Below are 15,120 nucleotides of genomic sequence, written 5' to 3' on the forward strand. Positions count from 1 at the left end.
ATTTATCACTACTACCTCATACTCCTCATGGAGCTAGTTAAGGGAGAGATGTCATCCAGGCTGACCCATGCCACCAGCCTTACAGGTGGTTATCTGACATCTTCGAGAATACTTCTGGTGTCACAGAGGTTACTACTGCTTGATGACTTGATGGTTGCACAGCATATATTTGATGCAAAGTTGTCCAGCTGTCCAAGCACTAGCCTTGGTCTGAGTTCTGGGATCCTTCTATATGGACTTTAGACATTCGAAGATACTTGTCATCTCTGCCATAAGTTTTGCTTTCCTGCCTGGCAGATGAGTGAGGGTATTACAATAGATTCTTTTTCTTTTTCTTTTTTTAGGTTTTTGCAAGGCAAATGGGGTTAAGTGGCTTGCCCAAGTCCACACAGCTAGATAATTATTAAGTGTCTGAGACCAGATTTGAACCCAAGTACTCCTGACTCCAGGGCCAGTGCTTTATCCACTGCGCCACCTAGCTGCCCCACAATAGATTCTTTTTTTTTTAATTTAATATTTATTCTCATTTTGTACAAATAATTTTTTTATACGTTAATAAAATATTCTTGTTTAAGAGTAAACAAAATACCCCCTCTCCCCCCAAAAAATATAGACTTGCTTGAGCGATAAAGTAAAGGGGGGAGAAAAAAATTAAAATTAAAATAAAAAAATAAAAATAATTGTAGGTATGGCCAGGTGGCACAGTGGACGGAGCACCAGCCCTGGAGCCAGGAGCACCTGAGCCCACGTCCGACCCCGTACACACAACAATCACCCAGCTGTGTGACATGCAAGCCACCCCAACCCCACTGCCTTGCAAAAACCAAAAAAAAAAAAAAAGGAAAAAAAAGACCCAAAATAAAATAAAATAGTAATAATAGTAGGGGCGGTTGGGTGGCAGACAGACTGGCCCTTGAGCCTGGAGCACCTGGGTCCAAATCCGGCCTCAGATACCCAATGGTCACCTTGCTATGAGGCCCCAGGCAGGCCACCCAGCCCTATTTGCCCTGCAGCCCCCCAAAATAATAATAATAAAAAATGTGCTTCAGTCTATGTTCCAACACCACCAACTCTGTCGCGGGTGGATCACATTCTTTATGGTAAGTCCATCACAAAAGTTACTTCCATATTTTTCCACCGTTGCCATTGCCGATCACAACTCCCTCCTTTGGTATTTCTCCACTAGCATGTACTATATTTTCTCTCTCCTTTCACGCTGACTCTGCTGTAGGGTAGCTGACCCACAATAGATTCTTAAGATGAGGAATATAACCACATCCTAGGATACTTTGGGAATTGTATGTAGCATGGTTTGTTAGGGAAAATATAAACTAGTTAGTAGGTCATTGGATCAAAGCTGGAAGAAACCCCAGGCCAGTCTAGTCCAACTACCTTATTTTATAGAGGGGCAGACAGATCCAGAATAAAATCATCTTAATAGTTCATGTCAGAGATGGGATTTGAATCTATGTCCTCTGACTTTATTTAGCTATATTTGCATAGAATATTAGGTCATAAGAGATCAGCGTTAGATGAACCCACCCAGTCCAGGCACCTTTATTTTCAAATAACACTTTTCTGAGATGATAACCATTCCAACAGCTTTTTCACAGAAGTAATAGTGGGATCTCAATGTGGGATGACTTTGTGAACAAGTAAGTGCATAATGGTACTGATTTTCAGGCCTTTTCCATTTTTCTTCTTTCTGGAAGGTCATGGTGAAGTCTGATAGCCTCAAGGAACCGCTGCCAAAGAAGAAAGATTCCAACCCCTCCTTGGACACCATGCTCGGGGGTTTGGAACAGGACTTGCAGGACCTTGGCATTGCCACCGTCCCTAAAGGCCACTGCGCTTCCTGTCAAAAACCCATTGCTGGAAAGGTGGGAAGGTCCAGGCTTAGTTCTCTGCAGCCACTTGTCTGTGTGTCTGTCTATCTGTCTCTTTGTGTGTTCCACCAAAGACTGAGCTTTCTCTAAGGTGCACATTTTGGATTATTTTCCTCTTGATTTTCTTTCTTATAATAAAAAGACTTTAATAACTAATGAAGATATTTCAATAAAAAGATATAAAAATAAAGATAAAAACATGTGAACCATGAACTTAGAACATATATATTTAACATTAACATCTATTTGATTTGCTTCCATGTCCCTTTCTGATCAACTGTTTACATTATCAGATTTTGCTTCTGTTACTGTTATATATTGTTATTTTGAGAATGTTTTCTTTATTCTGTATCATTTCATCTAAATCTTCCATATTTCTTTGTATTCTTTATATTTCTAATTTCTTATATGACTGTAATATTATATTACAATGATTTACCACAAGTTATTCAACATTCATCAGTCACTGAACTTGTGGGATGATTGTCATTTTCACTATTACAAATACAACCATTCTGAATAGTTCTGTGCAGATACTTCCCATAGTAATATCCTTAGAGTATCACCCTAGTCCTGGATCTTTGGATTAGTATGTGATCTGTTTTATAACTCATTGCATATTACCAGACTTCTTTCCAGAAAAGGAATACTAATTCAAATTTAATTTTTTTCAGTTGAAAAAATCTTTGTCTTTCTTTTGCTTCCTTCTACGATGGAGAGAGGTGGGGGAAGAGAAATCCTCCAACTAAAGTTGGGCTAAGTCACAACTCCATCAGTGCTTTAATAGTGCTTCTTATTTCAGTACCATCTACATTAGGTGCCCTCTTAAATACACTAAAATTATTGTTTGAATAATAAAGTTCACTTATATTAATTTGTATTTCCCTGTCATGCTTAGCAAATTCTAACTGGGCTTTTTTGTATTAATTCATTTTTTAATCAATCAGTAAGTTATTGTTGAGTGATTTCAGTCATATCAAACTATCTCTCTTGGCAAAGAGACTGGAGTGAATGGTTTGCCATTTCCTTCTCTAAGTATTTATTGAGCCCTTATTCAGTCTTTAGCTCTATGCTAGGCAATGGGGATTCAAAGACCAAAAAAAAAGAAAACATTGGTCCCTGTCTGTGAGGAACTGCTCATTCCTACCCCAAGGACCATTTATCCAATGGTACATTATTGCTCTTGTAAGTTTGGATCAACTCCTTAGAGATTTTGAATGTCAGATTTTTATCATATATTTTACCATAAAAAAATTCACCATCTGTTCCTTTCTTTGAGGCATTACTTTTTGTTTTGTTTTGTTTTTTGCAAGGCAATGGGGATTAAGTGACTTGCCCAAGGTCACATGGCTAGGTAATTATTAAATGTCTGAAGTTGGATTTGAACTCAGGTCTCCTGACTCTAGGGCCAGTGCTCTATCCACAGTGCCACCTAGCACCCCTGGATGCATTACTTTTGATCTAATAAGATTAATTTTTTATTATCAACCATTCATTTGTCCGGTGGATATAAATTTTCTTTCTTTTAACAATTGGGATAAATATATCTTTCCTTTTCTATAATTCTTATGCTATTTATTTAAATATTAAGATTTTTGATCTCCTTGGAATTTATTATAGATTATGGATTCAATCCTGTTTGTTGCTAGACTGCTTAAAAATTTCAGCAGGTTTTTTTTTCTGAATAAAGAATGGTTCCCCCCACAACATGTTTTGTAATTTGAGGTTTTCTTACATTAATGTTTCTTGACTTTGATTCTATATCTGACTTAGCCATTCTATTAATTTGACCTGTTACTTTAAAAAAATTATTCCCAGATAATTTTCAAACTAAGATTTGTCGATGAAAATATTCCCTCCTTTTTAGAAGTCATAATTTTCCTTTTTCTTCTTCTGAATTTGTTCTCCCATGTATATTTTGTCATAATTTTATCCACTTCTGTTAAGTGACAACATTCTGAGGAGGTTAGGTCAGAAGAGTAACCACCAATGGTTTCAGGTTTTTTTTAAAGTTTTTAAAATTCAGTTTTGTTTTAATTTAGTTCTAGTTTCTTTTCCTTCCCCCATCCTCCTCTTGTCCCCCACCTTGAGAATGCAAATACCAAATCCATTACAATTATGAAGTTGTACAAAACAAATTTCTATATCAGTTATGTTCTAGATAATAAAATAAGAAAAAGAGAAGAGGGAAAAATGCTTTATACTGCTCTCTAGGTCCATCAGTTCTCTCTCTGGAGATCGATAGCATTTTTTCGTCATGAGTCCTTTGCAGTTGTAGTGAGTCACTGTGTTGATCAGAGTTATCAGGTCCTTTAAAATTGTTTATTTTTACAATATTGTTATTACTTGGTAAATTGTTCTGCTCACTTTGCTTTGTGTCAGTTCCTCTAAGTCTTTCTGAAACCATTCCCTTCATTTCTTACATAAAACTAGTTTTTATCATGTGTATAGCTCATAACTTGTGCAGCTATTCCTTCAGTTTCCAGTTCTTTGTCACCACAAGAACCACTATAAATTTTTTTTAATTTTTATTTTAATAGGTCATTTTCCCTTTTCTTTGATCTCTTTGGGATATGGGCCTAGTAGCAGTCATTCCTGGATCAAAGGGTATATGCATGGTTTTATAGCTTTGAGGGCATAGTTCCAAATTGCTTTCCAGATGGTTGGACTAATTCACAGATTCATTAATAGTATGTTAGTGTAAATTTACCTATTTTTCCACATTCTCACTAACATTAGTCATCTTAGCAGGCCTATTAGGTGGTACCTCAGAATTGTTTTCATTTGCATTTCTCTTATTAGTGATTTAAAGCATTTTTTGTTGTTGATAGTTTTTCTTTCTTTCTCAGAAAACTGCCTATTTGTATCACTTGACCATTTATCTATCAGTTGGGGAATGGCTCTGATTTTTATCAGTTTGACTCAGGTCCCTATCTATTTGAGAAATAGCCCCTTACTGGGGAAACTTGCTACAAAGATTTTTTTCCCCCATTTTCCTTGCAGAACCCTGGGGCAGATAACTGGCCCGACTCCTCTTCACTGGGTGGAAGGGTTGTGGTAATTGGAACCACCTGGCTTCAGAGGAGGCCAAGGTGCCACCTGCCTGGGACTGTTCTTAATGCCCCAGGAATGGACCTCCTCTCTTCTTGGCTCATCCCATCTTTACTTTTCTGCTTACTTGTCATATTCCAGTAGAACAGAAGTTCCTTGAGGGCAAGGTCTGGCCCAGCTTCTCCCAGAGCAGGCATTTAATATGGGTCTTTGACCATCCTTCTTTGCTATTGCAGGTGATTACAGCTCTAGGGAAGACTTGGCATCCAGAACATTTTGTCTGTACTCACTGCAAAAAGGAAATCGGCAGCAACAACCCTTTCTTTGAGCGCAGTGGCTTGGCATACTGCTCCAAGGACTACCATCAGCTGTTCTCTCCACGGTGTGCCTACTGTGCTGCCCCCATTCTTGATGTAAGTAAGAATGACCCTGGCCCTCAGAGCTCTCACCACTAGCTGGATGGCAGTGTGCTCTCACCTTCTGATGTGATTGTGTGTGTTGTCCCTTGTGCAGAAGGTGCTGACGGCTATGGACCAGACCTGGCACCCAGAACACTTCTTCTGTTCCCACTGTGGGGAGGTGTTCACCGAGGAAGGTAGGTGTGGCCCGGAGAGTTCTTTGGACACTGGACATAGATCGGCACATATATACCATGTATGTATGTATGTATGTATGTATGAAGATCAGAATACAGCTGTGCCTTTAAACTCACTGCTTGCTGGCCAAGGGGACCCAAGGGCCAGCCCCTGCTTGAGATCTGCCTGGCCTAGGAGAATGCTGTATGGGTTGGAGCTTCAGTTCATCCCTTCCCAGATCCTACAGCAAGCTGACTGTCTGGACTCTGATCTGTGTAATTCCTTTCCCAGACCAGGCCTCATTTGAATGGAGAGAGCCACTTTCATTTCTGTTTAGGGTAGCTTGTTCCTTCAAGAATCAATGAAAACCAATCTGTGAAAGGAGGCTGCTGCCATCTCTCACCCCCATCTTGTGAGCATCTATGTTCAGACCCGCCTGCAGGAAGATACCCTGAGCTAGAGATTTTCCACCTTGTGGTCACTTTAGCCATGGAAGCATGTGGGTTGGACCACAAACTGTGCAGTTCTTCACAGTGATACTTGACTATTGAACCTCCTGAGAAATAACTTTCCTCTGTACTTTTTTGCATCCCTTAAAGATTTGCTCTGCCTCTCCCTCCTTCCCCGGTGCAGATGCTGTCCCCCCAGGGCAGCCTGTAGTGAATCCCTGCCTCTCTTTTCCACTGCTTTCCCTCCTGGCCCTTCAGGTGCCTTCAGGTGTTCACTAATTTCCCCTGTGGCTCACTATCTTAGCTGAGCATCCACACCCCTGGCCCTGTTGTGGTACTTTTAATTGCCAGGGTTTCCCATCAGCCCTCCAGAGGTAATTGGCCCCAGAGAGTGCCTCCAGGGGCTGAGTCTAAAACTTTCTCAATTTACAGCATTATTAAATGTAGGGGCATTAACAAAAAGTTGAGCTGATTAGTCTTGATCCCTCCCCTCCTGAGACTCTTCTGATTGGAAATGGCCCTTGTTACTTCTCGGCCTGTTCTTGAGACTCCTGGGCCCTGCTCTCTAGCAGCTGCTTCTCAGAGACCATTCCTGGGTCAATTGGTACTCTCAGAAGCCACATGAAAGGTGACTCTGTTCAGCATCTAAGTTATTTACCTGGTTTGGTTCGGTGTGATTGGTTAGAAGCCTAGTGTGATGATGAGCAGGTTTAATGGTCTCAATAACAGATCTCAGTGAATTCAGTTGCCTTTGCTAATAAGTGTAGAGCCATGTGAAATTTATGAACTTCTTTGGTATGATGATGGAAGGGAAGAATTGAGTTCCCTTGTATCCGCTGTAAATGCCAGATGAAGTCATCTAATGAGATAGTCATTCTTTCATCCAACAAACACTTATAATCTAAGAAACAACATCACTAGTAGGCAGCTGGATTGTGTTGATTTATCTGCTGCTCTTCAGCAGAGGAGGGTCAGGAGCATAAGGGAAAATATATCAATGACTGACACAGTGGGGTTAGTTCAGGGACTGTAAGAAGAAAAGAGGATCTGTTCCCAAGACTGTAGCTGGTCCTAAGACCTTTGGCCACTCTATCCATTTCTGTCCAAGAGATTCACTAAGAGCCTCACAAAAAAACAAACAAATTGCTATTGGTTGGCTTCTCATCTCAGTGGGAAAGGTAAAATATATACAATAAGAACTTGGAATGCAGCTGATTGGGTGTCCTTCTAGTAGTAATGCAGCGAGGCAGAGAAAATAAAGGGGTCTATTCAGTTTATTTCTGATAGTCTTTGCAGCTTAAGGGTAAGAGGGAATATCTGCTGAAACACTTGGAGCTCAGAGTGTTCATACATGAGACAGATACAGGTCCAGAGGCCAGGGCTCTGACTCCCCTGGAGGGCTCGGTGCTACAGCCCTGTGCAGATGGGAAGGCCTTGCCATGTCCATATTTTGACTGTGGTTTGTTTCCAGACATTTTCTAGTTCAGTCAGTCAATCAATCAAGAATTAATAAGGGCCTATTGTGCCAGATACTTTGTGAACTGCCAAAGCTACTAAAAAAAATAAAAAGGCAAAAGAGAATCCCTGCCCTCAAAGAACTCACAATCCAATAAGGGAGACAGCATGGTAGCAAATAAATAAGTTCTGGACAAGATAAATTGGAAACATGAACATCTAGAAGGCAATAGAATGAATTTTAGGGAAGACTTCAGAAGGTAGGATTTTAGCTGGAACTTAAAGGAAGCCAGGGAGGTCAGCAGTTGGAGCAGAGGAAGCAAGCCTTCCAAGCATGGGGGGACATCAAGAGAGAATGTCAGGAGATGGAACGTTTTGTTTTTAGAACAAAACAGGAAGTCAGGGTCACTAGGGAGAAGAGTAATTGCTTGGAAGTAAAGTATAAGAAGACTGGAAAGGTAGGAAGGACTTTGAATGCAAAATAGAGCATTTTGTATTTACTCCTGGAGACAGTGGGAAGGTATTAGAGTTTATAGAGTAGGGGAGGGGAAGGGTTGCATGCTCATACCTGTGCTCTAAGACAACCATTTTAGTGGTTAAATTGAGGTATTGGAGGGGGAGAGATGTGAGGCAGACAAACCCACCAGCAGGCTTTTACAATAGGCCAGGTGGGAAGTGATAAAGGCCTGAACCCTCAGGGTGCAATGGGCTAGTGTCAGCAGAAGGAAGGGGGAGTATTTGAGAGATGTTGCAAAGGTAGAATCAATAAACCTTGGGAACAGAAGGATTTGGGAGGTGAGAGTAAGGGATCCAAGATGCCTCCTAGGTGAACCTGAGGTACTGGAGCATGGTATCCTCCACTCTAATAGAGAAAGGAAGAGGAGGGGAGGGCTTAGGAGGAAAAATAAGGAGTTTGGTTTAGGATATATTGTGTTAAAGATGTCTGTGAAAACTTAGTTTAAGCTTTCTGAAAGATATTTTTTGTCTTTTCAAGAGCCAAGAAAATCATAAGTCTCATGGGGATGAGGGGGGAGGAAAAGGGACAAGCAATTCCCTTGTCCATGGCAAACAGTAGACCTCCTAGACCTAGATCACAGGTATCAAGTGTGATTTTGCACCTACAGAGGAAAAGATCTCTACCCTCAGTCAGTTGATTTTGCTTTGAAAAAGCTAACCTGGTCTCCAGGCCACAGAGAGTTTTGATTTTTGATTTAAATCTTATTTCACATGTTGAAGTGATCCCTTGGTTCTGTCTCCCCAGGATTCCTTGAAAAGGACAAGAAGCCGTATTGTCGGAAAGATTTCTTAGCCATGTTTGCTCCCAAGTGTGGCGGCTGCAACCGTCCTGTGTTGGAAAATTACCTGTCTGCCATGGACACCGTCTGGCATCCCGAGTGCTTCGTGTGTGGGGTCAGTCAGCTCGGTGCCTCAGAGAGAATTGGGTAACATTGGAACTAGGAGGGCATGGAACACCACGTCTGTGCCTTCTGAAAACTACCAGAGCCTCATTTTCTTCCTTTGTAAAATGAGGTGGGGGGTTAGATTATATCCTTGTCCAAATCCAAATCTAATGAACCCATGACTCAGCTTCCAGAGAATAGAACCCTTTCCTTTCCAGTGTTCACCCAAAGTCTGCATGCTAGACAGGCCCCTCTAAAAGAGAATAAACACAGTCTCCTTGGTGGGCATCTAGGTGACCCAGGCCTGAAATCAGAAAGACCTGAGGTCACTCATCCTTTGGACACTTATGAACTGTATCTCAGGTTCTTCAATTGTAAAATGGGAATGATAACAGGACCTACTTCCCAGGGTAGTTATGAGGAGCCGGTGAGATGAGGTTGGTAAAGTGATTAGCAGTCGCTGGGCCCTTCTCAGCCTCTGCTTGTTGTTTCTCTTCTTGCTCCAGGACTGCTTCCAGCCCTTCTCCACAGTCTCCTTCTTTGAGTTCAACGGGCAGCCTTTCTGTGAGCTGCACTACCATCGTCGGCAAGGCACCATTTGCCATGGGTGCGAGCTGCCCATCAACGGCCGCTGCATCAGTGCCATGGGGTACAAGTTCCACCCTGAGCATTTTGTGTGTGCCTTCTGCCTGGTCCAGCTGTCCAAAGGCATTTTCCGAGAACAGAATGACAAGGCTTATTGCCACCCATGCTTTACTAAGCTTTTCCCTGTCTAAGGCCAGGCTGCTGCTGGGCTCTCCTGGGACCAGCTGGGGTGAAAGGACCCACAGATCCTCCCAGTGGCTGAATGGGGAGGAGACTCTTCTCCACATGGGGGGGCAGATGACCAATATGGGCTGCACTAAGGCAGGATTGTTGAACCTCTTTTTTAGAAAAAAAATTATTTTATTTTTCTAATGACATACCTGTAAACTACCTAAACATTCATCCATTTACAAGTTTATGAGTTCTGCCATTTTTCTACCCCATTCCCTTTCCTCCCCCCCCCCCACCATGGCAGCAAACAATGTAGTAAGAGTTGTACATGAACATATTTCCATATTAGCCATGTTGTGAAAGAGGAATTAGAACTAAGAGGGAGGGGTGGCTTTGTGGTACAGTGAATAGAGCACTGGCCCTGGAGTCAGGAGTCCCTGGGTTCAAATCTGGCCTCAGACACTTAATAATGACCCAGCTGTGTGGCCTTGGGCAAGCCACTTAACCCCATTGCCCTGCAAAAAAAAAAAAAAAAAAAACCTAAGGGGAAAAAAGCCGTAAAAAAGAAAAAACATAAAGGAAGTTTTAAAAAGTAGTGAACCTAGTATGTATGCTTTGCTCTGCATTCAGACGCCATAGCATTTCTCTCTGAACTTAGATGGTGTTGTCCATGGCCTGGCTCAGAGTTGTATCAGGCCCCTGCACTTCTGAGTGGAGCAGCCTCCAGCGCAGCCGCTCCTCTCACAGTGGCTGTTACTGTGGACAACCGGCTCTTGCTTCTGCCTCCTCACTCGGTGCCCAGTCTCTTCCAGGCTTTGTCATCCATCACAGAAGGCAACCGCACCCTTTAGGGCTTGAGACCTAGAAACCCGAACTTGGAGCCACCCAGGCATGGCATGGACACACAGATACAAACACACCACACATACACGTACACCCCCATACATACCCCCCCCACACACCTACACCCCCCACCCTACGACTGCTGCTTGAAAACCAGCTTTTCTCACTTCCTTACTCATACAGTTTCTGGATTGTGGAACTTCAAATTCAGAAATTATGGAAACTTCAAATTCAAACAATGTAGTTTTCTCCTGAGGAAATACTTCTGAACTCTGTGCTCTTCGATGCTGATCTCATGGAGTAATAAAATAGCTTACTATTCCGACTCTTATTATTTTAACACCCAATTAGACACCTTCCTCCTGCCACTCTCTCCATTTCATACAGTATTTATATAATAAGGAAAGAAGGAAGGGAATAATATCTTTTTTTTAAGGTAAAAGGCTACCAGAAATCAGTTTGGGGATAGGAGGTTATTTTGGGGCCCCACTTAAACACATCTATTGTCCTCCATGACTCATTTACCAAGTATAATGGCTCAATTTTTGATGATTTAATCAACCAGGCAAGAAAGCCTCTACCCTTAATGAAATAAGGGTGGGGGGTGATTGGAATGTTCACAGATATGTAAGTTTAGAATATATGCAAATAAAAAGTGAATTCTGGAGGTACAGGAGCACTTAGAAGTCTACCACAAAGTGCATTATTTTTCCCCTTCTCTAATTTCTTCAGTATGTTGTACAGTGATCAAAACCATGAGAAGCTTTAAGGAAGTAGAGAGAAATAAGATTGCCTTGCCATAGTGAGAACCCAAAGGTCAGCTAGGTGGTTCAGTGGGTAGAACACCCATCCTGGAGTCAGGAGGACCTCAGTTCAAATTTGACTTCAGACAATAATTACCTAGCTGTGTGACCTGGGGTACATCACTTTAACCCCATAACAAAAACAAAAAATCAACAGATAGACTAGGAAAAACTTACTGTGGACCTATTTATTCATCAGTTTTGTAATTTCTTCCATGTCAGTTCAGCAGAAGTGAAGGAGGTAGGTAATCCAAGGTTGAGGTCTGACAAGGTGTGATAGCACTAGAACAAAGAAATGAGACTGAAAAATAGAATATGATGTAGATTTGAATGGTTCACCAAAAAATTAAGGATGGTGGAGAGTACAGCAAAGGCAAAGACAAGGATCTGGGATAATACTGAGGGATGGAGGGATTAAAAGACATGTTGGGCAGAAAGAGTACTTCGGTGCAAAGAATTGTGAGGGAATAATAGATAATGCTAACTGAAGAAAATTCAGAAGTCTTGAATTTGGAAATGGAGGATTTGTGTAGGATGGGAGGATTAAGGAAGGGTATGGATCTCAAGTCAGCTGGGAGGTCTAAAATTGAGAAAAAAGACAAAAGAGTTGCACTTGGTCATGTAGCTGTTATATTCCCCAAGTACAACACAAGTCCCCTCTGAGTTTGGGGGGGGGTTGGTTTTGGTTTTTGTACTTGTATCTTTAGCAGAGTGCTACAAAAGTAGGTACTTTAAATGAAGGTTTGTGAATGAAAATTTTCATCCTCACTGTTATGATCCAGTGTCAGTCTTGTGGACTCTGACTCCAACTGAGTTTTCTTGGCAAGGATATTGAGTGGTTTGCTGTTCTTTCTCCAGCTTATTTTACAGATGAGGAAATTAAGTCAAACAGGGTTATCCAATGAGCCATGTACCTGCCCATTCTCCCTCCCACTTTACTTCCCTTGTACTTCAAGGTTCGATAAATTCCTCCAATGTGAGCACTCCCTCAGTGACAAGCCCTCTATCCATAATTTAATAAATTGTGATTCAGAGTTGCTGTGGTGAAAAAAAAATCTACCCTTTCCCCCTGCTACCAAACGTGCTGATCCAAATTTAGCCAGACTAGTTACTGGATGATAGAATGTACCCTCTCACTAGGACTGTACTCCAACTTTGTCCACCCTAGCAGTATCCATCAGTTCTGCTAGCATAACCTAAAGAATTCGCATGACCTCCAACATTAGCTGAGGCCCGAGAGGAGGGCATTGGTGAAGGCCACTTGTTTTCCCACATTGGAAATAATTTGTATCCAATAAATCTAAGGATCTATCAACTGATAAATTCTTAGGGGATGCCCAATCTCATTTTAGAGGCCCAGATTAAGTAATGACTTGTCCTAAGTTACATTAGTTCCTAAGAAGGTGGAATTTCAACCCAGATTGTCTTACCCTAAAGCAGACAGAAGTTTCATTGGAAGATTTGATACTCAAAAAGACCTTCGAGATCTATTTTGTCCACCTCATTTTCTTCAGGATGAAACTTAAGACCTACAGAGAGTCCTTGCCCAATGATATCCAAGTGGTAAGTGGCAGAGCTGGGATTTGAACGGAGGGTCTGACATTCCAAGCCCACTGTTCTTTTGGTCACCTAGAGTGACCCTCACAATGAATTAATCATAATGACTCTCATAGTGACCCAGTCATTAAGCCAAGAGGATAGCAGGAATAGACAAGATTTACTCCAATAGTGGGGTAAACAAAGTCCTCTGAGTCAGGACTATAGCTACCTTCTAAATCTGGTCCTTAACATTGAGTCCCTTGATAATAACATTATCATGGGTCTTCATATTTTCATCTGGGAAATGGAGTTAAGAATACTTGTATTGGGCAGCTAGGTGGTGTAGTGGATAAAGCACTGGTCCTGGAGTCAGTAGGACCTGAGTTCAAATCTGATCTCAGACACATAATTACCCAGCTGTATGACCTTGGGCAAGTCATTTAACCCCACTGTCTTGTAAAAACAAAAAAAAATACTTGTACTGCCCTTGGAAAGTCATGAGAGAGTGAAAAAAGTAGATCAATTGTTTTGAAAATTACATGTAAAGAGCTTCTATTGTTACAGAAATTTAGAGCTGAAAGGACCATGGAACAAAGATTATAGAATATCAGTGCTGAGAAGAATCTTGGAATACAGAATGTGGACTCAGTCACTAGCTTCATTCATGCCCTCATCACCTCTACCATAGATATATGGAAATAACTCTGTATTGATCACCTTGCCTTATCTAAAACTCTGACAGTCTGACCTCAGACAGATTTTTTTTTAATTTTTTTAATGGTGCAAGAGTTCTTTTTTTTTGCTTCATTTCTTTCTTACCTGTTCTATTCACAGAATTAAACTGAGACCTGAGAAAGAAGGTCAAATAGCAATAAGAACCCTATTCCATTATGTCCAGAGTGTCAGTGTGAATTTCCTTAAGGATAGACCTGTTCCCTACTTCTGTGACTTCCTATTGCCTCTGGGATAAAATATAAACTGTGTTTCTTAAAGGTTTTCCCAACCTGGCCTGTTCCTATCATTTTACACTCATTGTATATTATCCCACAAAATGGCCTCTGTTCTTCTCACCTCATACTTCTTCTCATCTCTATTTTCTTTCCTCTGGTTTTGCCCCATGGCTAGAAAGCATTCCTCCTCTCCTCTGGCCTACAGAATTCGCCACAGATGCATATTTATCTCCTCAACTATTCTTACCCCCCCTCACTAACTCCCTTTTATCTAATCCATTGTATTCCTTTTTATTTATTCTATTAATCTTTATTTTCAAGTATTGTATATGTATTTGTTATCCTTCCATTAAATCACAAGCTTGTTGAGAATAGGAATTGTTTCATGTTTTATATCTCTATCCTTACCAGACTGCCTGGCACTTGGCAGCTTCTTAGTAAATATTTGTTCAGTGATTAATTGGCTATAATCTTGCACAGGTTGGGAGAAATTGAGTGACTTGACAGCTAGTTTGGGTCAGAGGCTTGATTTTAAGTCAAGCCTTCCAACCCTCTGTTCACCATACATTATTCCCTCTCTTCATATTATAAAATTTCAGAACAGGGACTTTGGAACATAGAAAGTCAGAGATTGGAGGCATATTAGGACACAGACCATGGAATATCTTGAATCATAGAATGTCAGAGCTGAGAAACCTTAGAACATATGACATATCTGAGGTGAGACTTTGGAACACTGAAAACAGAATACTAGAATTGGGAGGGATTCCAAGACCATTTTCTTAAGTCCAATGTCCAGAAAAAGTAGAAACTGGATTCTCCGGGAACTTTTGTTTCTTCTTCCTGGACTGTTGCATCACTGTGCAAATTTTAGTCAATTCTAGGAAGAAAGATCATAACAGAGAAGTCTTGGATAGACCTCATGATGGCAGCATTACCTCAAAAATGAATGCAACAGTAATCTAGCAGCTGGATCTGTCTCATCTTCCAACTCCTTTAACTAGTTGAGAGCTAAAAACTTTCTGATGGAATTGTGAAGGGCTTATACCCTCTTCCCTCTCATCTTCCATCACTTTTTCTCTCTCTAGAGGCTGATGCCCAGATCTCTGACATCTTTAAAAAAATTTTCACATGATCCTGATATGCCTTCTAACCATCATCTCATTTTTTCCCTTTTCATTGTCAGACTTTGTGAAAGAGTCTACACCAGAGGCATAGTTCCTCTACAGTCTATAGACCTCAGAGGGCAGCCCAGACCAGATGAAAATGTAATTGAGAATCTTTAATAAAATAAAAATAAAAATTAGCACCACACAAATGAATGTTAATTTGTTATTTTCCATGTCAATATGCAGTCCCCTCTTTATGTTGGCACTTCTGCTCTACATTCATTATCTCTATTTCCATTTCACC

At 41.0% G+C, this 15,120-nt stretch overlaps 1 protein-coding gene across 4 annotated transcripts in view; it reads left to right on the top strand.

Moving 5' to 3' along the window:
• The window catches only part of LPXN (leupaxin), a 29,525-nt gene extending 15,448 nt beyond the window's left edge, over window positions 1-14,077 (top strand). For 3 of the 4 annotated variants that reach the window (XM_074231455.1, XM_074231457.1, XM_074231458.1), the window contains 6 exons: window positions 1,713-1,880; window positions 5,174-5,350; window positions 5,451-5,532; window positions 8,678-8,826; window positions 9,323-9,465; window positions 10,231-14,077. In XM_074231455.1, the coding sequence (XP_074087556.1) occupies window positions 1,713-1,880; window positions 5,174-5,350; window positions 5,451-5,532; window positions 8,678-8,826; window positions 9,323-9,465; window positions 10,231-10,423 (912 nt within the window). In that variant the 3' untranslated portion in view covers window positions 10,424-14,077. Of the gene's footprint in view, window positions 1-1,712; window positions 1,881-5,173; window positions 5,351-5,450; window positions 5,533-8,677; window positions 8,827-9,322; window positions 10,168-10,230 lie in introns of those variants that run through there. The other variant, XM_074231456.1, reaches the window with a different exon arrangement.
• The last annotated feature ends 1,043 nt before the right edge of the window (window positions 14,078-15,120 follow it).

This window comes from Macrotis lagotis, chromosome 3, assembly GCF_037893015.1.
Source record: "Macrotis lagotis isolate mMagLag1 chromosome 3, bilby.v1.9.chrom.fasta, whole genome shotgun sequence".
Lineage (NCBI taxonomy): Eukaryota > Metazoa > Chordata > Mammalia > Peramelemorphia > Peramelidae > Macrotis > Macrotis lagotis.